Consider the following 22,584-nt stretch of genomic DNA (forward strand, 5'->3'; position numbering starts at 1 on the left):
TGGTCTGTATTGGGGGATCTTCTCTTTTCATTAGAGTAATGTTCTGGGATCTTTTACAACCACCCAAGATTCCAGTAAGAAGTTTGACATCATCCAAGCCAAAGCAGCCGGCTGCATTAGCTTCTCATCCCCCATCTGAAATGCTCATTCTGACCCCTGCTTGAAGATTATAGCTTAGAGTGTAACATTGACAAAAGTGCCCTGCATTTGCTCAGCTAAAAGATTAGCTTTATTTGTCAAATGTACATTGAAACAGACAGTGAAATGCATCGTTTGCATCAAATCAAATCAGCGGAAATTGGGCTGGGCAGCCCACAAGTGTCGCCACACTTCCGGCGCCAACAACTCACTAACCTTAACCGCTTGGACTGTGGGAGGAAACCGGAGCACCTGGAGGAAACCCATGCAGTCACAGTGAGAGCATATGAACTCCTTACGGGCAACGGCAGAAATTAAACCCTGATTGGAAGTGCTATAAAGCAATCCGCTGACTGCTACGCTACCATGCTGCCCTATGATTAGCTAGGTTACTCTAACAAGACTTCTTAAACATGGGAACTCTACTATCAAGGACAAAGGTAGCAAAGACCTGGGAATAACATAATCTGCTGATTCCCCTTCTGGTTGTACTCTGTCCTGACTTGGAAACAGAGCACCATTTTGTCATTGACTTGAGAGATTCTGCAGGTGCTGGAAATCCAGAGCAGTACACAAAAAATGCTGGAGGGACTCAGCAGATCAGGCAGCGTCTGTGGAGAGGAATAAAACGTCAACATATTGGTCTGAGAACCTTCATCAGGACCAGAAAGGAAGTGGAGTTTGATGCCTCCCTCCAACTTCTTACTCTGGCGGCTCCCCCTTCCTTTCCAGTCCTGATGAAGGGTCTCAACCTGAAATGTTGATGGTTTTTTCATTTCCATAGAAACTGCCTGACCTGTTGAGCTCCTCCAACATTTTGTGTGTGTTACGTTGTTGGTGGGTCCAGATTCAGGACCTCAATGCCCAGGAGGGTGTCATCAGAAGGACTGAGGTGGTTGAGCAGGGTAGCTCACCACCACCTTCTCAAGAGCAATTAGGGATGGGCGGTAAACATTAACCTTAGCAACCACCCTTCATCCAATAAAATAAATAAAATACAATACTTGGAGAGGCTGTTGAGCCTGCGACCCAGCTGACTCCATGGCCCTTACTTTTCCTCTTCTTCCTGATTGCCTTCCCCGTCCGTTTTTCCTTCTTCTTCAGTCTTCTGATCTTCGGATTGGTTATCTTGTTTCTTTTTCCTCCTCACGCACTTCACTATTACTAAAATCAGAATGACGACAGCAAGGAATCCACCAACGGAGGCGCCAATGATTACAGCGATGGTGGAGTCACGCTCAGGAGCCACTGAAAGAGAGAGCACCTGTTAGCAACTGTCTACCACTCGACACAGGAGATTCTGCAGATGGGGACATTTCCCAACCTGGTTACCCTCTTGTTCTTCGCTTTTCTTCTCCCACTTTCATGTCCATCACCTCCCTCTGGTTCCCCTCCTCCTTCCCTTTCTTCCATGGTCCACCATACTCTCCAATCAGATTCCTTCTTCTTCAGCCTTTTACCTCTTCCACCTATCAGCTCACATCATCCCCTCTCTTCCTCCTATCCATCTTCCCTTTCATCTGGTCTCACTTGTTACTTGCCACCTTGTATCTCCCTCCTCCCACATGTTCTGATTCTGGTTTCTGCCTCCTTCATTTCCAGTCCTGATGAAGGGTCTTGGCCCAAAATGTTGACTCCATACAATATTTTCCTCCATAGATGCTGACCTGAGGAATTCCTCCACCATTTTCTGAGTCTACTTTTTCCGGCACGAGGCATGAAAATGGCAGCATCAGTGGACTTCCTCTCTAGGGCAGAAGGTGGTGGAGGCTATAAGCACTTAAGAAGCAAGTGGATAATTATTTTTTAATTTATGGAATTGCGGGGAAATGGCTGGAAGAAGGAGTTGAGGCCTATGGTAGATCAGCCATGCTCTTATTGAATGACAGGACAGATTTAAAGGATCAAGTGGCTAACTCCTACTCCTATTTTCTCATGCATCGTTTCAGGGAAAGAAGCTGCTTTAAAGTTTGTAAATACCCACACAGATGTATTGGTCTCCCTCTTTCTGTGGAAATGATAAAGTGGGATTGGCATAGGATTAGTGTAGGTACAATACTATGCAAAAGTCTCAGGCATATATACTGTATATAAATAGGATCCTTAAACTTTTGCCCACTTCCGTATTTCTCAATGTGGAGCGGAGAGCAAGTTTGTAAATCTGACGGGAGCAAAAGATGTTAAGAATGGTGAGGGTGCAGTGCCGTGGGTTGGGGTGTGTGTCAGGTGGCAGAGGAGTGCCAGGGGTACAGGCTGGCATGGGTGCAGACATACCCAGCCCTGAGACACCAGGCAAGGTTGTTTGATTCCAAACAATTGGTTGATTGATCATTACAGAATGTCTCTCTGGTGGTTCCTGCTCCCTCCATTCTCCCTTCATTTTTCCCAACCATGATTCCCCTCTCCCTGATCCCTTCCCACTCTCAGTCCGCAATAGAGACCCATATCAGAATCACTCACATATGTCATGATTTTTTTTTGCAGCAGTACAGCACGATACATAAAATGACTGAAGTATTGTACAAAAGTCTTTGTGGCCCTAGCTATATATACAGTATGTGCCTAAGACACAGTGCTGTAGGTGCTAGGTAGTTGTTGTGGGCCAAAGGGCCTGGCTTTGTGCTACGACAAATGGTAAATGGGGAAAGGTACTAACAGGTGAGAGGCTTTTCTGACGATACCTTCTGTGACCACGCTCAGACGGATGGTCCCCAATCCTTTGTGCCGGTCAGGAGGGTTTAAGACGTAACACCTGTAAATGCCCTCATCACTAGTCTGGATGTCATGAATAGTGACAGAAACATCTCTCCTTGCCAGGCTGCCAGACCACTCCACGCGACCCAAAAAGCGGTCTGTTTTGGAGATGATGACCCGGTGGCGGAATTGGACAAACTATAAAATCAGAATGAGAATCAGGATTATTATCGCAGGCACATGTCATGAAATCTGTGGCTTCATGGCAGCAGTACAGTGCAACATATCAAAAATTACTATAAGCTACAATAAAAATACAAAATAAATAAGACCATAAGATATAAGAACAGAATTAGGTCATTTGGCCCATCGAGTCTGCTCCCCCATTTCATCATGGCTGATCCAATTTTCCTCTCTGCCCCAATTCCCTGCTTTCTCCCTGTATCCCTTCATGCCCTGATCAATCAAAAATCTATCAACCTCTGCCTAAGTATACATACAGACTTGGCCTCCACAGTTGCCTATGGCAAAAAATTCCAGATTCACCTCTCTCTGGCTCAAGAAATTCCTCCATATCTCCGTTCTAAAAGGATGCCCCTCTATTTTGAGGCTGTATCCTCTGGTCTTTGACTCTTCCATCATAGGAAACATCCTCTCCAAATCCACTGTATCAAGGCCTTTCCCCATTCAATAGGTTTCAATGAGGTCACCTTACATTCTTCTGAATTCCAGTGATTACAGGCCCAGAGCCATCAGACGCTCTTCATATGACAAGCCATTCAATCCTGGAATCATTTTTGTGAACCTTCTTTGAACCCTCTCCAGTTTCATCACATCCTTTCTAAGATAAGGGGCCCAAAGCTGCTCACAATACTCTGTGAGGCCTCACCAATGCTTTATAAAGTCTCAACATTACATCCAATATTCTAGAAATGAATGCTAACATCACATTTGCCTTCCTCACCACAGACTCAACCTTCAAAATAACCTTTAGGAAATCCTGCACAAGCACTCCCAAGTCCCTTTGTGCCTCAGTTTTTTGTATTTTCTCTCTACCTAGAAAATAGTCAACTCTTTCATACCTTCTGCCAAAGTGCGTGACCAAACACTTCCCGACACTGTATTCCATCTGCCACTTCTTTGCCCATACTCATAATCTGTCTAAGTCCTTCTGTTGCCTCTCTACTTCCTCAAAACTACCTGACCCTCCACCTATCTTCATATCATCTGCAAACTTTGCAACAAAGCCATCAATTCCATCATCCAAGTTATTAACACATAATGTAAAAAGAATTGCTCCTGTGGAACATCACTAGTCACCGGCAGCCAGCCAGAAAAAGCTCCCTTTATTCCGACCCTTTGCTTCCTGCCAGTCAGTTACTGCTTTATATATACTAGAATCTTCCCTGTAGTACCATGGGCTCGTAGCTTATTGAGCATCCTCATGAGTGGCACCTTGTCAAAGACCTTCTGAAAATCCAAATACACAATATCAACCAATTCTCTTTTGTCTATCCTGCTTATTGTTTCTTCGAAGAATTCCAACAGATTTGTCTGGCAAGATTTTCCCTTGAGAGAACCATGGCGACTATGACCTATTTTATGATGTGCCTCCAAGTATCCTAAGACCTCATCCTTAAGAATCAACTCCAGCATTTTCCCAACCACTGAAGTCAGGGTAACTGGTCTATAGTTTCCTTTCTTCTACTTCTCTGCATTCTTGAAGAGTGGAATGGCATTTTCAATTTTCCATTCCTCCTGAGCCATTCCAGAATCCAGTGATTCTTGAAAGATCATTACTAATGCCTCCACAATCTCTTCAGCCACCTCCATTAGAACACTGGGGTGTACACCATCTAGTCCAGGTGACTTATCTAACTTCAGACCTTTCAATTCCCCAAGAGCCTTCTCCCTAGTAATGGAATCTTCACACACTCCATGACCTCTGACATCTGAAAATTTCACCATGCTACTAGTGTCTTCCACAGTGAAGACTGATGCATAGTACTTGTTCAGTTTGTCCGTCATTTCCTTGTCTGCCATTACGACCTCTCCAGTATCATTTTCCAGCAGTCCAATTTCCACTCTCACCTCTCTTTTACACTTTATGTCTCTGAAGAAACTTTTGCTATCCTCTTTAATATTTTTGTCTAGCTTACATTTGTATTCCATCTTTACCTTCTTAATGACTTTATTAGTTGCCTTCTGTTGGTTTTTAAAAGCTTCCCAATCCTCTAACTTCCCACTAATTTTTGCTCTACTATATGCCTTCTCTTTGGCTTCTCTTATTAGCCACAGTTGTGTCTTTCCTTTGGAATACTTCTTCCTCTTTGGGATGTATATAACCTGTGCCTTCTGAATTGCTTCCAGAAATTCCAGCCATTGCTGCTCTGCCGTCATCCCTGCCAGTGTTCTTTTCACTTCTGGCCAACTCCTCTCTCATGCCTCTGTAATTCCCTTTACTCCACTGTGATAATGATACATTTGACTAGCTTCTCCTGCTCAAAATTCAGGGTGAATTTGATCATATTATGATCACTTCTTTCTAAGGTTCTTTTATCTTAAGCTCTCTGACACAGGGAGAATATTTACCACCCAAAATCAGAGTCACAGTCACACAATAAGGAGTAGAAGATTAGGATTCAGATGAAGATTTATTTATTTACAGTACGTGGGGTTGGCAAATTTCTGGAATTCTCTACTCCTGCTCCTATTTCTTAAATTCTATCTCAGGAAGTTTGTTCCAATCTTCTGGACTGAACAGATCTGAAAATCTGCTGCCCACGTCCCAATTTTTGCTTCCATCATCCACGGTGATTTTACCATCTCTACATCGGCTCCTCTTTGTTTTCAAATTCCCTATGACTCTGATCCTCCCACACTCTGCAACAACCACCGAGTAAGACTGTAAGACCATAGGACATAGGAGCAGAATTAGGCCATTCAGCTCATTGAGTCTCATTGAGTCATCATGGCTGATCCCGGATCCCAGTCAACTCCATACAACTGCCTTCTCCCCATAACCTTCGATGGCCTGACCAATCAGGAAGCTATCAATTTTCACTTTAAATATACCCATGGTCTTGGTCTCCACAGCTGTGTGTGGCAGAGCATTCCACAGATTCACCACACTCTAGCTAAAAAAAATCCTCCTTACCTCTGTTCTAAAGGGTCACCCCTCAATTTTGAGGCTGTACCCTCTAGTTCTGGAAACCCCCACCATAGGAAACATCCTCTCCACATCCACTTTATCTAGTCCTTTCAACATTTGATGGGTTTCAATGAGATCCCCCTGCATTCTTCTAAATTCCAGTGAGTACAGGCCCAAAGCTGCCAAATGCTCCTTAAATGTTAACCCCTTCATTCCCGGAATCATCCTTGTGAACCTCGTCTGGACTCTCTCCAAAGACAACACATCCTTTATGAGATATGGGGCCCAAAACTGTTGATAATACTCCAAGTGTGGTCTGACCAGTGTCTTATAAAACATCAGCATTATCTCCTTACTTTTATATTCAATTCCCCTTGAAAAAAATGCCAACATTGCATTTGCCTTCTTGGCCACACACACACAACCTGTGAATTAACCTTCTGGGAGTCTTGCACGAGGACTCCCAAGTCCCTTTGCACCTCTGATGTTTGAATTTTCTCCCCATTTAGATAATAGTCCATATTATTGTTCCTTTCACCAAAATGTATTATCATACATTTCCCGACACTGTACTCCACCTACCACATTTTTGCCCATTCTTCCAATTTGTCTAAGTCCTTCTGCAATCACATTGCTTCCTCAGCACCACCTACCCCTCCCCCTGTCTTCGTATCACCCGCAAACTTTGCCACAAAGTCATCAATACCATTGTCTAAATCACTGACAAACAAGGTGAAAAGTAGTGGTCCCAATACAGACCCCTGAGGACCACCACTATTCACTGGCAGCCAATCAGAAAAGGCCCCCTTTATTCCCACTCGTTGCCTCCTGCCTGTTAGCCATTTCCCTATCTATGTGAGTATCTTTCCCGTAATGCCATAGGATTTTATCTTGTTAAGCAGCCTCATGTGTGGCACCTTATCAAATGCTGTCTTAAAATCCAAGTAAATGATATCCACTGCCTCTCCTTTGTCCACCCTGCTTGTTACTTCCTCGAAAAACTCCAACAGATTTGTCAGGCAAGATTCCCCTTTGCAGAAACCATGCTGACTTTGACTTATTTTCTCATTAGTCTCCAAGTACCCCGAAACCGCATCCTTAACAATGGACTCCAACACTTTCCCAACCACTGAGGTTAGACTAACTAGCCTATAATTTCCTCTCTTTTGTCTTCCTCCCTTCTTAAAGAGTGGAGCGACATCTACAATTTTCAAGTCCTCTGGAACCATGCCAGAATCAAGTGATTCTTGAAAGATCATGACCAATGCATCTGCTATCTCTTCAGCAACCAGGCTCTGCAGCACAGACTACATATACACACACGAACATATGTGTATACACACACACGTGTATGTATATACACATGTACACTCATATGTATACACTCATGTATTTATACACACTCACAAACACACAATTTCACCCACATTCTCTCAGCCCTGCTAGCCTGCTTGAGATGGCTCTCCCTCAACATTCCTACCTCCCTTCCCTTTACTATTTCCCTCAGACTTTTGCACTTCTTTCCCTCGTCCTTCATGTCCCCAGCCCTCTTCCTTTTCCTCTCTGATCCTCCCCCTCCCACTTTCCAGGTGGCTGCTCCTAGAACGAGGTTGTCAAAGCTCAGCTTCATTGGGATCATCTGTGCTCTGCAGCCATGTTCCCCCAAAGCCAGCGGCAGCAGATCATAGTCTCTTGGTCCTTTATTTGTGGCTTGGTGAATCATTTCTAATTTAATGGATGTAGATAGATCCCATGGAAATACAGTGATGATGACCATGGCTTAATGTACAACCATATGCATGTTTTTATCAATAATTTAGTCAGATGGTCCCACCGGGGGATGGGGGGGGTGGGGCGGCTAGTGGTTCAGCTGTTGCCTCACACCTTCAGTGACCCAGGTTTGATCCTGGCCTCAGGCTCTATCTGTGAACAGTTTACCCATTCTCCCTGTGACTAAATAGATTTTTCTCTGGTGCTCCAGTTTCCTCCCAATGCCCAGCAATCTGCCTATTCAATCCTATCCTAATCATGGGATAATTTACAATGACCAATTAACCTACCAACCAGAATGTCTTTGGAATGTGGAAGGAAACTGGAGCATCTGGAGGAAACCCACATGATCACGGGGAGAAAGTACAAACTCCTTACAGACAGTGGCAGGAATTGAGCATGGGTCGCTGGGGCAGTAATAGCTTTATGCTAACCACTATGCTACTATGCTGCCCCATATGCCTATCTACGAGTCTGTTAAATGCCCCTAAAGTATCTGCCTTTACCACCACCCCTGGCAGTGCTTTGCAAGCACCTACCACTCTGTGTGTAAAACAAACCCCACCTCTAAACATTCCTCCACTCAGTTTAAAACAATTTAGCTTTAAGCCCATTACCTAATACTGAAGCACAGGCCGGCAACAGCAGCTCCCAGAGCCCTTTGCCCTAGACAGGTTTTTTAAGTTGTCCCCAGCTGTAGCCCATTTTCTTTGTATATCCTTTCTCTCCCAGGAGTGAGGTCTTTGGAGATTCTGTTGGTGTTTTGTAGCACTGAATGTTGTGCATTTAATAGTTCAGTAACATTTGAGTAATATTGTAAATATGTGATTGATTAAGCTTTCTTTGTTTGTTTAAATAATTCATTGCAGTTCATACGTAAAAGTACGTGAATGGCATACGTCGTTATGCCACCACGTCACAAGTGTGCGCCTTGCTTAAAGTTAGAAGATGAAACTAAGACACACATTTCTGGCTCCGTTATTTTTTGCTTTCAATTAGTTTTATGCTTTGGAGTTACCAAACATAACACTAGGTTTTTAATGGGATGGGTTAGCTAGCCCCATGCCCAGCCCTCCTCTTCCACAGTCATGCTTGCGACTGTCCATAGTGGAACTAAAAAGATGATGTCCTTTGGTATTACTCATTGACAGCCTGGGATAAAGGCTTTGATAGGAATATGAGGAGAACAAAAAGGGTTCAGGTAAGATTGTTGTATAAATGGGTCTCTATGTCTTCATAAACTTGGTTGGGCTCAGAGGCCTGTTTTTCTATGGTTCCATGTGTTTAGAATAAAATTCAATAAATGTGGATTTAAAAGCTAGTAACAGCAACAGTGACTGGGAAATTACTGATTTTCTGCAAAATCCTATCTGCTTCACTGATACCCTTTAAAGTATGAAGTCAGGGTATTTCCCTGGTGTGGAGTTGAGTGTGCCTGCAGACCTTCAGTAATGTAGTCAACTTTTAACTACGTTCAGAAATGGCTCAGTAAGTAAAAGCAAATAAATACAACTGATACTGAACATCTGAAATATAAACTGGAAACTATTATGTAAAGCAGCATCTATGGAAAGAAGAAACAGTTTACTTTTGCTGCCAGAGATAAGTATATTTGAAAGTGGCTGAACAGGTTGATAAGGTGGTTAAGAAGGCTTATGGATTGCTTGCTCTTATAAGTTGAGGCATTGAGTTCAAAAGTCAAGAAGTTATGTTGCAACTTTATAAAACTCTGGTAAGGCCACATCTGGAGTATTGCATACAGTTCTGGTCGCCCCACTATGGGAAGAATGGGGCTTTGGAGAGGGTGCAGAAGAGGTTTACCAGGATGCTGCCTGGTTTAGAGGGCATGTGCTATCATGAGAGGGTAGACAAACTTCGGTCATTTTCTCTGAAGTGGCAGAGGCTGCGGGGAGATCTGATAGGTTTATTAGATTATGAGAGGCATAGATAGAGTAGACAGGGAATATCTTTTCCTTAAGGTTGATATGTCTAATTCCAGAGGGCATCCATTGAAGGTGAGAGGGATAGGCTCAAAGGGGATGTGAGGGGTAAGCTTTTTACTCAGAGAGTCATGGATGCCTGATACTGTGGAAGAGGCAAATACATTAGAGGCTTTTAAGAGATGATGCAAGGAAGATGGAGGGATATGGACATTGCGTAGGTTGGAGGGATTAGTGTCTGGGTTTTAAAAATATTTACTTTTTAGCTGGTTCAGCACAACATGTGGGTCGAAGGGTACATTTAAAGCTGCGGTTGATAGGTTCTTGATTAGTCAGGGCATCAAAGGATACGGGAGAAGGCAGGAGAATGAGGTTGAGAGGGATAATAAATCAGCCATTGTGGAATGGTGGAGAAAATTCGATGGGCCAAATGGCCTAATTCTGCTCCTTTGTTTTATGGTCCTATTTTCCATGCTCCCTGAGTCTTTGTCTATGTCTCTGTGTCTAAATTCTGGCTTTGCAACTTCCTCTGAATAATTAAGAATTTACATAAATTTCACCAGAGAAGTAGGCCATTTTGATGCTGCTGGTGACACACTACTTTTAGTACATTTACTAATAAAGGATATCTTAAAGAAATTTAATCTATCATTTCAAATATCAAATTTCCTATTTTATGTTTAAAAATCTTACCAAATTCTTCATCTGGTGAGACAACCACTTTCAAATTGAAGGCAGCAATAAATATTGCCTTAATCTCTTGACACACAGGCAAGAATCCTACCATTGGTCAACTGAGCACAACACAAGTAACTAAACAATTTACCAAGATTACATTTTGATATTAATACTTCTTTATCATTGATTTTTTATGTGCTGGAATAGTAAAGTTCGGCAAATTTCTGTTAGTTCCTTTTATAAATCTCTTACAAATTCCGGAATGGATTAACTGAGCAAATTATCATCAGCCCATTTATTGGTGAACTGAGGAGTTCTTGATATCTAACTGTGCAGAATGTTGATTCAGCTGAAGGAAAAACACTGCTATCATTCTAGGTGTCCTTCAGTGAGTCCTCGATCACTTTAAGTAGTTGTTGGATTCAGTAATCTATCTCACTGTGCCTCAGCAATTAATCCAGCCATGTTTACTGTTCAGCACTTTTGAATCAAATACTGAACCATAAAATACAGAACACTTACGAGATCTTCTGAGCAGTTATTACATTCCTGATAGGTCCAGTTTAAGGAGAAGTGCTTCTCACTGGCATCGTAACATGAGTTAAAGGTGCAGGTCAGTTTGGCTGATGTCCCATTCAGCTTGACAACGTTGGGTGTAACTGTGACTTCCATCCCAGATCCGAGGCGGACTACAGAGAGCAAAAGGAAAACAGGCAATCAAAAACCAAATCTTTCTTTAGGGTTAAGACAAAGAAATGAGTCAATTTCTTTGGACAAAGAAATTGACTCCAGGATCAGTAAGGCCAGCCAGGCTCTGGGGAGGCTGCGTACCAGAGTGTACAATCAACACAACGTCCGCAACACCACAAAGCTGAAAGTCTACAGAGCTGTGGTCATCCCTTCTCTCCTGTATGGATGTGAGACCCGGACTCTGTACCAACGACACATCAAACAACTGGAGAAATTTCACATGCGCGCCCTCTGCTCCATCCTTTGCATTCGTTGGCAAGACCGCGTCTCCAACCTGGAGGTCCTGGATCGCGCGGAGTCCACCATCATTGAGTCCCTGATCATCAGAGCCCAGATGCGGTGGGTGGGACGTCATCAGAATGGACGACCACCGTATGCCTCGCCAGCTGCTCAATGGTGAACTGGAGACCGGAAAGAGACCTCAAGGTCGTCCATGCAAGCGCTACAAAAATGCTGTGAAGGAAACCCTACGCTACTGTGACATCCAGCCAAGGGAACTAGAAGCTGACAGAACCCGCTGGCGAGCCCTGTGCTATGAAGCCTACACCAATTTTGAAGACAGGCACTGCCAAAATCTGATGGAAAACCATGAGTGGCATCACAGAACAGCAGCCAGAATTATTACAACAACGGACTTCTAGACTTCTAGTCCCCATTGTGCTAGACTCTGCGCTTCCAGACTGGGACTGCAGAGCCACCTCCGTGTCCACAGATAAACTGCACAACAGTATGCCTTCTTTGAATCTGAAGGACTGCCACTATATGTTAGCATTTACTACCCTGAGATTCATTTTCTTGTAGGCATTTACAGGAAAATAAATAAATAGAATTTATGAAAATCTATACATAACAAAGACTGACAAACATCCAATGTACAAAAGAGGACAAATAGAGCTAATAATAAATTTTTTAAAAATAAATAATTAATACGGAGAACATGAGTTGTAGAGACCTTGAAAGTGAGTCCTTAGGTTGTGGATTTAAAAACGCAAACACGAGGAAATCTGCAGACGCTGGAAATTCAAGCAACACACACAAAATGCTGGTGGAACGCAGCAGGCCAGGTAGGGAGAAGCACTGTCGACGTTTCGGGCCGAGACCCTACATCAGTAGGACCCAAAATGTCGACTGTACTTCTCCCTATAGATGCTGCCTAGCCTGCTGCGTTCCACCAGCATTTTGTGTGTGTTCCTTAGGTTGTGGATTCAGTTCAGAATTGAGGTGAGTAAAGTTATCCATGCTGGTTCAGGAGCCTGATGGTTGAAGAGTAATAACTGTTCATGAACCTGGTGGTGTGGGACCTAAGGCTCCTGTACCTCCTGCCTAATGGTAGTAGTAATACTTAAATACCCAAGTTAATAATAAACTTAATATTTCTAAGTAGGAGAGAGAAGCAGAAATGTCTGGGATCTGGTTGGTAGACCACCTTTTTTGAAACCTGATGATGCAGGTTTCATTCAGCTCCCTGAACTGCACCAGTTTTTCTGCTTCTGTCATCTTGCAGTTGTGCCTTTTCCCTTTGCAGTTCTATTTGCATATTGCTGCACTTTTAAAAAAATCTATATCTCCAATCGCTGCATCAATCAGAGGCCAATGCAGCGAGCTGGAATGCTGACTCGGCAGGACTCTCACTGAATGATGCTAAGTTCGGCCTATCCCAGGGGATGCTGCATTAGAACAGGATCCATTCCTCACAAAATATTTAACCGAATCGCATCCTGTCTTTACAGCTCCTCCTGTTTAATGCCTGGTTTACATCTTTACTGTTATGCTGTATGTATTTCATTCAGCAGTTCGTCTGTTCTGCTTTCAGCCTGTTTGGGTCATTGCTGAAGATAAGGGATGATGAGGAATGTGTGCCATCCAATTAGGATGGTGGAACTGGGGGGAGGTTTTTTGGTGAGGGACACTAAGGTTGGTCTTGGATCATTTCTTCGGCGGGAGGGGAAGAGAGAAGACACTGGGGAGAACCGGTCGTAGGATACAACCTGGTGGGAGACCCGTTTGTTCGAGATGGATTGCGAGCGACTTTCGGAAGGTGGTGTGTGCGTTCACACAGACTGAGGGCCCGGCACGTGAGTGACAGAGAAGTTCAAGATGAGCTCCAACTTGTGCATGTTTGACTGTTTCATTAGAATGGGCCCTTTTCTTTTTGTTATTCTTCACCAACCATTTAGTTAAGTAAGATTCATAAATATAATTCCTTTAGTCGTACGCAGTGTGCTGTCTGTTATTTCCTGGCACTGAGTTGTAACAGGGTAGCAAATGACACAGCAACCACACAAACCGGGGTTTGGATGGGAGAGCTGTCAGTCTCGCGAGTTTGACGGGACTGGAGAATGTCTTCCCTAGACTTACGCAGTCAAGGAAACCAGCGGGGCTTCATTTGATGGGGCTATCATCCCTGATCAATTTCATTGGATGCTGTGTGATTACCCTGAGCATTGATCCAGTGGGTTGTGTGTTTAAGCCTGTGTTAAACTATTGTCCAGTAAAGTGATTACGTTACGTGGGTATGGACGCTACAGGGATTGAGCGGTGGTGCAAATCCATGGGGTTACCAGTAATTAATGCATGTGTATTAAGTGGGGTAGACACTCATATTCCCAATGAATTGTTCATTCAAACTTTAAGTACTGTTAAAACATTAGGCAAAGTTACAATTGTGGAGCGGAGGTTTGACAAAATGGCGGGCAAAGACTTCGTTTCAGTTCAGACTAGTGCTGACGTAACGGCAGTGGAACTGGCTGGTACTACTGGGCCCTGGGAGATTGGGTACCGTGGGCTGTCCAGACTTTCCGGGAGGAGGGGAATGAAGGCGAGTGGGCCGAATCGCAGGTTGAGTCTGGGGGCGGAAACTTCAAAGACAGGGTGCTCTCGTTTCTGCAGAGCAAGGGGAAGGAGTGGACTGATTTGGAAGGTCTAATGAGTTCTCCAGTGAGGGGTGAGCATTCTGAGTTGGTAGCGGCCCTTACCACCCTGGAGAATAAATGGAAAAATGCCCAGCTTCAAAGTTCCAGCTATTGTAGACTGAGAATGTTCTCAGTAACGAAGCCCACTCCTAAAGGGGAAGGGGAGTGTGAGACTCTCAGATGCTGGATGAGTGGCAGTGCTCTGATGATGGAAAAAGACAGTAGAGAGTTTGAAAGGGCTGGCTGCTGATGTACTGAGATCCTTAAACACACAGAATCCCTTTGCTACCTCTGCGGGCTACATGCAGGCACTAGAAAATGCTTTTGGCGCGACACAAAGCCCAATGGAGTTTCTGACGGGGTTTCAGAACATGTTTCAGGAGAAGGGGGCGAAACTTTCCTCCTACGTTTTTCACCTAGAAAGGCAGCTGAATTTCTTGCAGTGTAGAGGGGCCATCCAAACGACAGAGCTGAATCAGTCAAGAATGGGCCCAGTGGCGAAAGGCGCCCAGTCGCCAGACCTGATTACTTGGGGTCTCCGAATGTCTCGTAAGACGCGCCCCTCTCCCTTATTTGTTGAGCTGATCAGAGAAGTAAGAGAGGAGGAGAATGCGTTGGAGGTGCGGGAGGCTCCATTAGCAGGGTACAATCCTCAGTAGTAGTCCCCTTGGCTGAAGTGACCACAGATAGTCCACCCCGGGGAGTGGTGAAGGAGCTCGTGGCAGAGTTTAGGTCTGAGATGTCCCGGTTGTTATCGGTGAGTGTGACCACCCCACATGACAAAGCCGACAGGGAGTCGGGCCCCCTGAGGGGACGGACTAAGCAGACAGCTGTAAGTGAATGGGGTCCCACGAGAATGGGTGGGGGGGGACTGGTGTTGTCTGATATAACCGTGGTGAAGAGGGGACACTTCAGGATGGGAAAATCTTTGGGGAGTGAGCCCCCGAGTACCTAACTGGAGAGACCCAGTGAGGGAAAGGCCAGGCTTCTCAGGAGAAACACGTTCCCAGCAATGTATCAAGGAACACCCGAAAGCACAAAACCCTATTGCTGAAGGCTTAGTGGGACCAAGCTCCAGTGTATCGCTATGGATTGAGATATTTGTGCTAGAGCCATACTCGACGCCGGCTCTCAGGTTTCTCTGCTGTGTTTTACAACCGGTATTTGATGCATTTACTATTGACACCACTCAGTGCGCTAGAGATCTGGGGTCTTAGTACAGATGACTAACCACATGATGGTTACTTGTCATTGAAGCTGGAATTTTTGGAGGCAGATGTGGGAGTAGCTGAGGTCCTTGATACATTAGTGTTGGTTTGCCTGGACCCGGTCGAGAAGGGCGAAGCTTCAGTTCTTGTGGGGACAAATACTCCTAATTGTGAGGAGGCTAGTGGGAGCCTGCAAGGATCAGTTTGGAGAGAACTTTCTGAAAAACTTGTCCATTCACCTGGTGTTCCGAGCTGCTTTTGAGGAAGTGCGTGGCCGCGCAGGACTGGATGAAGAGCATAAACGAGGGACCGTGTGGTTCACCCAGTCCAAACCAGTCGTGTTACGGCCTGGGGAAGTAGCTAAAATGATGGGAAACCCCAAATTTTCCCAGAATTCCTGAGGCCGAGGCCCTCATGGTGAATGCTCCTGAAGGCCACGGAGAGGAGTCAGGCTTACCTGCTGGGGTACTGGTGAGGACTAAAATGCAGAAGCCCTTGGTTGTACAGGTGACAGTGAGTGTCAGGAACTCTTCGGAGAAGGACATCACCTTCAGGCGGGGGATGCCACTGGTGCACCTCTTTCCGGTGACAATAATGTCTAGTATCCCTGTGAGATAAGCCGGGGAGAAACTCTCTCTGTAAAAGGGGAAGTTGACTGCTAAATCATTCAACTTTGTGGATTCCCCGGTTTTTGCAGGTTGGAAGAGGAGTTTGATAGAGAAGAAGTTGAAGCTGGAAGATGTCTTTTCTACTGACAAGTTTGATGTGGGTTGACAGAGGACACCCCATTCAGAGTGAGGTCATGCAGGACGTTTGGCAACATCTGTGGAAACTGGGATCATCACTGAGTCCAGAAGTTCCTATGCGTCCTCAATAGAAGTGGCCCGGAAGAAGAATGGGAAGCTACGGATGTGTGTGGACTATCAGACTCTGAACAGGCTTACCATCCCCAACCAATATACGGTCCCAAAAATTGAGGACACACTGGTCTGTCTGAGTGGTGCAAAGTGATTCACTGTGCTGGATTTGAGGAGTGGAGTTTATCAGATCCCCGAGTGAGGCTGACAAAGAGAAGATGCCATTCATATGTCCACTTTGATTCTTTCAGTTTGAAAGGATGTCCCAGGGCATATCAGGAGCCCCTACAACCTTCCAGCAGGTCATGGAGCCCTGGCTATTTTCCAGCGTGTCTTAGAGAAAACGGTGGGGGATATGAGCTTGCTTGAGGTATTGGTGTATCTGGATGACCTCATTGTGTTTGAGTCCAACTTGGAGGAACATGAAGCGAGGCTACTGAAGGTGCTGGGCTGCCTAAAAGCTGAAGGATTAAAGCTTTTCCTGGACAAGTGCCAGTTCTGTAAGACATCTGTCAGCTATGTTGGGCACATAGTCTCACGGATTGGAGTAGTTTCGGATCTGTCTAAGATGGAGGCGGTGACCACATGGCCAAGGCCCCAGATTGTCAGCACTTTGTGCTCGTTCCTTGGGTTCTGTGGGTACTATTGGAGGTTAGTGAAGGGCTACCTGAAAGCGAGTCACTCTTTAAAGCAGCTTCTGGGTGGTTACACTCCCTTGGGGAAGAAAGGGAGGAGGACAAAAGGAGAGGAGGGTAAAGAGTCCTTCGGAGCCTTTTGGAGCGAGGTGGGATGCGAAACATGAAGAGGCCTTTCAGTTGCTGAAGTTGCTGCTGACACAGGTGCCTGTGCTGGCTTTCACAGACCCCCGATTGCTGTATGTACTGCATACGGATGCCAGCAGAGAGGGCTTAGGGGATGCCCTGTATCAGGATCAGGGCACCAGGCTGAGACCTGTTGCATTTGTCAGCCAGAGTCTGTCGCCCTCTGAGAAAAGCTATCCCATGCACAAGTTGGAGTTCCTGGCATTGAAATGGGCTGTGGTGGATAAGGTGAGTAACATATGGAGTACCATCCATATGGTGCCAAGTTTGAGGTGAGGATGGACAACAATCCATTAACTTATATCCTGACCTCAGTGAAATTGGATGCCACAGGCCATCGGTGGTTGTCTGCCTATGATTCATTTTGATAATCCAGAGAAGTAAGGATAGATAAAGGATGAGGACAGAGAAGGCAATACAAATGATCTTAGGTAATGAATTATCTGAAACTGGGAGAATGGAGATGGCCAAGAAAACACGTGGGCTGTTCTCAACACTCAGATTCAAAAAGTGAATGCTCAACAAGAAACCCACAAGAAACTATCTGAATGATGAAATGCTGTCACTATCCACCTCCATGTCTGCTGGACTAAGAACCAGCCAACAGAGTTAATTGACAGCGAACGCAGAACTTTTCCACCAAGGAAATTATATTGCCAGTGAAAGCTGAGTCACGCGACAGAGGGACTCACTTTCCTCAGCTCCGCTTCCAGTGCAGTCGAACCAACCTCTGCTGACTGTGGAAGATTGATGTCCCTCACCTTAAATAAGTGGTGGGAGAGCTGGAAGTGGAGGCATTGCCAAAAAGCTTAAAACAACATTAATAATAATAAATAATAAAGAGTTATGAAGTCTTTTGCAATGACCTCTAAACCAACAATCTGCCTGGACGCTCCCCTACAGGGTTGTTTCAGAGAACATTCTGACAGAGATTTAGTACATAATGAATTGTGGTAACAAGGGGTTGTAGATAATCAGAGTTAAGAGGAGAGAGATGCTGTTCCAACCCTGGAAGCACTTAATGGGATAATGTAGAAGGGCAGCACATTGGTACAGTTCGTAGAGTTGCTGCCTCACAGTTCAATCCAGTCTGTGTGGAGTTTGCATGTTCTCCCAGAAATTGACAATTTGTTTCCTCGCTCAATCGCTGAGTTTCGTGAACAAATTGTTGTACTTTTACTATGTCTATCATGACTTTATAAAGATCTATAAGGTTACCCATCAGCCTCTTTCACTCCAAGGAAAATCATTCCAAATTATCCAGTTTCTCATAAAGTGATAGAGTCATAGAGCACAGTCGCACAGAAACAGGCTCTTCAGCCTATCTAGCCCATACCAAACCATTGTTCTAGTCCCAGCAATCGCACCTAGACCATAGCATTCCATACCCTTCCCATCCATGTACTTATACAAACTTCGCTTAAATCTTACAATCAAACTCACATCCACCACTTCCACTGGTAGCTCGTTCCACACTTTCACCACCCTCTGAATGAAGAATTTCCTCCTCATGTTACCCTTACACCTTAAACGATGACATCTAGTTCTTGTCTCACACAGCCTCAGTGGAAAAAACATGATTAGCTTTATTTGTCATATGTACACTGAAACATACAGTGAAATGCCATATGCCTTCCTCACTGCCCTGTCTACCTGTGTTGTCACTTTCATGTACTTGTATCTTATTGCTCAGTAATGTTCTCCAGGGCCTTGCCCATCATTGCATATGTGGAAGGAAGGTAGAAGAGAAGAGCATCTGGGGAAGAGAGGGACTGAGTTAGCATAAAGTAAAAGACAAGAGTGAATTTGGGGTTTATGGAGTTAAAGAGTGGGATGTAGGGAGCAGAGAAGGGAAGACAAAAGAGATTCTGCAGATGCTGGAAACCTTATATAGCACCTGATGAAAGGACTTGGCCTGAAACATTGGCTGTTTATTTCCCTCCATAGATGCTGCCTGACCCACTGAGTTCCTCCAGAATTTTGTGTGTGTGTTGTAGCAAGGCAGGGAATGAGCAAAGGAATATAGTAACCATGGGGATCTGAATAGTCAAGGGAATAGATGGTATTCTCTGTAACTGCAAGTGAGAGTTTCAAAGGCTGAGTTGCCTGTCCTGTGATGAGATTAAGAATATGTGGAGAAGGAGGAATGGGAAGGGAAAGAACCAGCTGGAGTGATCCATTGAGGTATCAGCGATATTGCCAGTCTTAAGAAAGAGGATCTCCTGAGAGAGCATGCAGACCGCAAAGGTGTTAATCACTTGATTACTACCTGAACCACATGCAAACTGTGGTCAATGAGATGAACAACTGAATGCATAGCTCAAAGATTGCTTTGGGTGAAGTGGGTTTCAAAGGATCAAGACTGGTGAATGAGTTGTTCTGTTTCGCCAGACTTCCGTTGAGTTTAGCTGCAATCAGTATTCAGCCCCTCCTCTTTCCATTTCTTCCATGGTATACTGTCCATTGTATACTATCAGATTTCTTCTTCTTCAGCCCTTTAACTCTTTCACCTATCAAATTGCAGATTCTCACATCATCCCCTCTCCCCCTCCCATCCACCTTCTCTCTCAGCCAGTCTTACCTATCACCTGCCAGCTTGTATGTGTTTTCTTCCCCGCCCCCATCTTCTTATTCTGGCTTCTGCCCCCTTCCTTTCCAGTCCTGATGAAAGGTCTTGGCCTGGAACATCAACTGTTTATTTCCCTCCATGACGAGTCTTGCTGAGTTCATCCAGCATTTTGTGTGCATTGCTCAAGGTCTCCAGCATCTGCAGAATTTCTTGTGTTTGTATATTATGTATGTTGCTCAGATATCTAGCACTGTAGATGGAGCTTCAGACTGGGGGCACTGGGGGCACGGTGGAAGTGAGTGGGTTTTTGAGAGCTGTAAAAGTTAGAAATTAGGGAGATAAGAGTGGTGAGAGTAAAATATATAACAATAACAAGATTGGATCAAGAAGGAACCGTGTGCAAATATATGAGTGCACCTGAAATAGGGTTAAGGTTGGAAATGCAAAATTACAGGTTCTTCATATGAATGTAAAGTGTGGAAAAAAATGATCAGGAAGCAAGCCATCAGCTGCACTGAGTCAGTTTTTTTAAGGCCTGCAGGAGAGTGAGCTATGATATTCCAGACACAAGCATGTACATGTCATGGAGTGTCTGGTAAAGAGTCAGTGTTCCTGCAACTTGGTTCCTCTGCACTGTTATCCAGCTTCCCCTGAGTCTGCTGATCACCAGGATTATTTCCTGTGGGCGCAGGTTCCACATTCTCACTGCTTGCTGGATAATGAATTGTTCTGAATTATATTTATCAGAGATTCCCTTATATTTCGGGCCACCGACATATCTGGGAGCATTGCCAAAAGCGGTAATTGGTGCACTCACTGCCTCCAGTACGAAATGCTCAAGATATGATTTGGAACCTCTGGTTTACTGGTCTTAAGCACAGACTTAAATATGACTTGGGAGCGGGTAACCTAGATTGAATAGAAAGATCCCAGAGTTTCAGGAATCTTCATAAATCTTCATAAATAACCAGAGATTCCACTCCAAATCACCAAAAAATCTCTCAGTCAACTTTATCCGGCTCACTCATAATCAACAAGATCTCCATCAGGTCAGTCCTTAGATTTACCCAAGGATCCTATGAGCAACAGTGCAGAGATCCAGTCTGTATATCATCCTAGCTTAGAGGAGAGAATAGAGCTAAAATGAATGAGTTTGTGAATACGATAGGGTGAATTGTTAGGGTAGTGGAGCCAGTGCCTGACCGCGATGGAGACCTGGATTCAGTTCTGACCTTGAGTGCTTATCTGAGTGGAATTTGCATGTTCTCCCTACGTGCGTGAGTTTCCAGTTCATATTTTATTCGTTTAGGGACACAGCACGGTAACAGGCCCTTCTGGCTCAACGAGCCCATGCCACCCAATTACACCCATGTGACCAATTAACGGACTGTCGTGACTGTGAACAAAGTTACCGGTGAGACACAGAAGCTGGTGAAATAGAAGTCTTTTATTCAGCAAAAACAAGCAGACATCATTCTGGAGACACTCTTGGAAGTGACTCTCTGATCCAATATTACATGACATTTTATATGCTAAAGATCAAGGGTAACAGCAGGACAATTCTATACTTACACTGCATTTGTAATGCTTCCTTTGCATTGCAGATCATTTCAAACACCTAGAACTTCACACCTACACATCCCAAATGAGTGTCAGTCACCCCTGTCTCCGAGTTGCATTCATGCATATGCAGACATCTCAGGTGAATAGGTGTTTCCTGGTTTGCAATCAACCCCAGCCTACTGCTCCAGGAAGACCATTGTTCTAATCTGCATTTTAAACTCAATCTACAATCCACTTTCAGATCTGAAGACTAGTTGCTGTAGAAATTAATATTTGGTATATTCCATAGCTCCAGAATACAACTTAACAACTACTAAATTGTATGCCTTTGGAATATGGGAGGAAACCAGAGCACCTGGAAGTAAAGTCAAACAAGGCCACAGGGAGAATGTACACTCTTTACAGACAGCAGCGGAATTGAATAGTAATAGGGTTAAGCTAACTGCCACACTACCATTCTGCTCACGTCATGAAGACATACAGGATGGTAGGTCAACTAGCTGCTGTAAATTACTCCTAGTACACAGGTGAGTGGTAGAATCTGGAGAAATCTGAAATGAATAAAGATTGGGATTAATGTAGAACTTGATTAAGTGGGTGACTGATGGTTAGCATGGCACTAAGTTGGCTGAAGGTCCTGTTTCCATGTTGCAGGTTTCTATGACTCTATCCCCGTAGGAGAGAGAACATTGATATGAGAGGTAGATGACGGGAGTGAGTGCAATGAAGGTCATGAGAATAGGAGGGAGGGAGGCAAATGAAATGTGGTGGAATGAGACCAGGGTGCAAGGAGAGGCAAGTGGCTAAAGTGGAAGAGTGAGTGTTGGAGCAAAATTTGGGGTCATGGTAGTGGAGGGAAGGTGTGAGGGTTAAAGAAGGCAGGCAGCTTGGAGGAAGAGACTGGGGCAGGAGTACGTGGAGAAATGAGAACGAGGGAAGTGAGGCTGTCTGTAGGATCCAACTGAGCTTGGCAGAAGTGGAGAAGAAGGGAGGGAGGTCAAAGCAACTCTGCCCCTCACTCTGCTCACCTTCAAGTCTGTTTATCTCCCTCCAGCAGTTGTCGCTACCTTAACCCTCCTCCCACCCCTCAACTTCTGCCCCCTTCTCCTCTTTTTCCCCCTCTGTTCTCATCTACCATCCATCCACCTGTCTCCCAACCACACCCCTCCCTCTTTTCTAGCTGGTTTCATCTGCCCTTCATTCAACCCTCTTCCTCACAGTTTGTCAATCATCTTCGTCCCTTCACTCGCCTCACCACTCTGTACTGGATACCTCCTCTCTCCGCTCTATCGTGATGTAGGTCTGGACCTGAAGCATCAACAATTTATCTCCTTCCCATGAATGCTGCTCAACCTGCTGAGTTCTTCCAGCAGATTGTTGTTCCAAATTCAGAGCATCTGCAATATCTAATGTCTCCCCTCATTCTGTGGCTAAACTCCAAAGCAGCAGCAATCAGAGTTTATTTTTTGATTCCAGCACTGGACTAATTATATCTACATCCTGTTTATGTAATAAAAGTAGTGGCAAATGTCT

At 44.7% G+C, this 22,584-nt stretch overlaps 1 protein-coding gene and 1 long non-coding RNA gene across 8 annotated transcripts in view; one reads left to right on the plus strand and one right to left on the minus strand.

The window, feature by feature from the left end:
• LOC140716912 (uncharacterized) overlaps nucleotides 1–22,584 on the plus strand; it is a 123,086-nt gene that overhangs the window by 45,017 nt on the left and 55,485 nt on the right. For 4 of the 5 annotated variants that reach the window (XR_012096386.1, XR_012096382.1, XR_012096383.1 and 1 more), the window contains exon 1: nucleotides 12,907–13,196. The exons of the other annotated variant lie outside the window; for it this stretch is intronic. This is a non-coding gene — a long non-coding RNA (uncharacterized lncRNA). Of the gene's footprint in view, nucleotides 1–12,906; nucleotides 13,197–22,584 lie in introns of those variants that run through there. 5 annotated transcript variants of the gene reach the window in all.
• LOC140716910 (sodium channel regulatory subunit beta-2-like) overlaps nucleotides 1–22,584 on the minus strand; it is a 51,299-nt gene that overhangs the window by 12,792 nt on the left and 15,923 nt on the right. For 2 of the 3 annotated variants that reach the window (XM_073030001.1, XM_073030002.1), the window contains exons 2-4: nucleotides 10,894–11,060; nucleotides 2,820–3,030; nucleotides 1,191–1,386 (exon numbers count right to left, since the gene is read on the minus strand). In XM_073030001.1, coding sequence (XP_072886102.1) covers nucleotides 1,191–1,386; nucleotides 2,820–3,030; nucleotides 10,894–11,060 — 574 coding nt within the window. Of the gene's footprint in view, nucleotides 1–1,186; nucleotides 1,387–2,819; nucleotides 3,031–10,893; nucleotides 11,061–22,584 lie in introns of those variants that run through there. The other variant, XM_073030004.1, reaches the window with a different exon arrangement.

This window comes from Hemitrygon akajei, chromosome 26, assembly GCF_048418815.1.
Source record: "Hemitrygon akajei chromosome 26, sHemAka1.3, whole genome shotgun sequence".
Lineage (NCBI taxonomy): Eukaryota > Metazoa > Chordata > Chondrichthyes > Myliobatiformes > Dasyatidae > Hemitrygon > Hemitrygon akajei.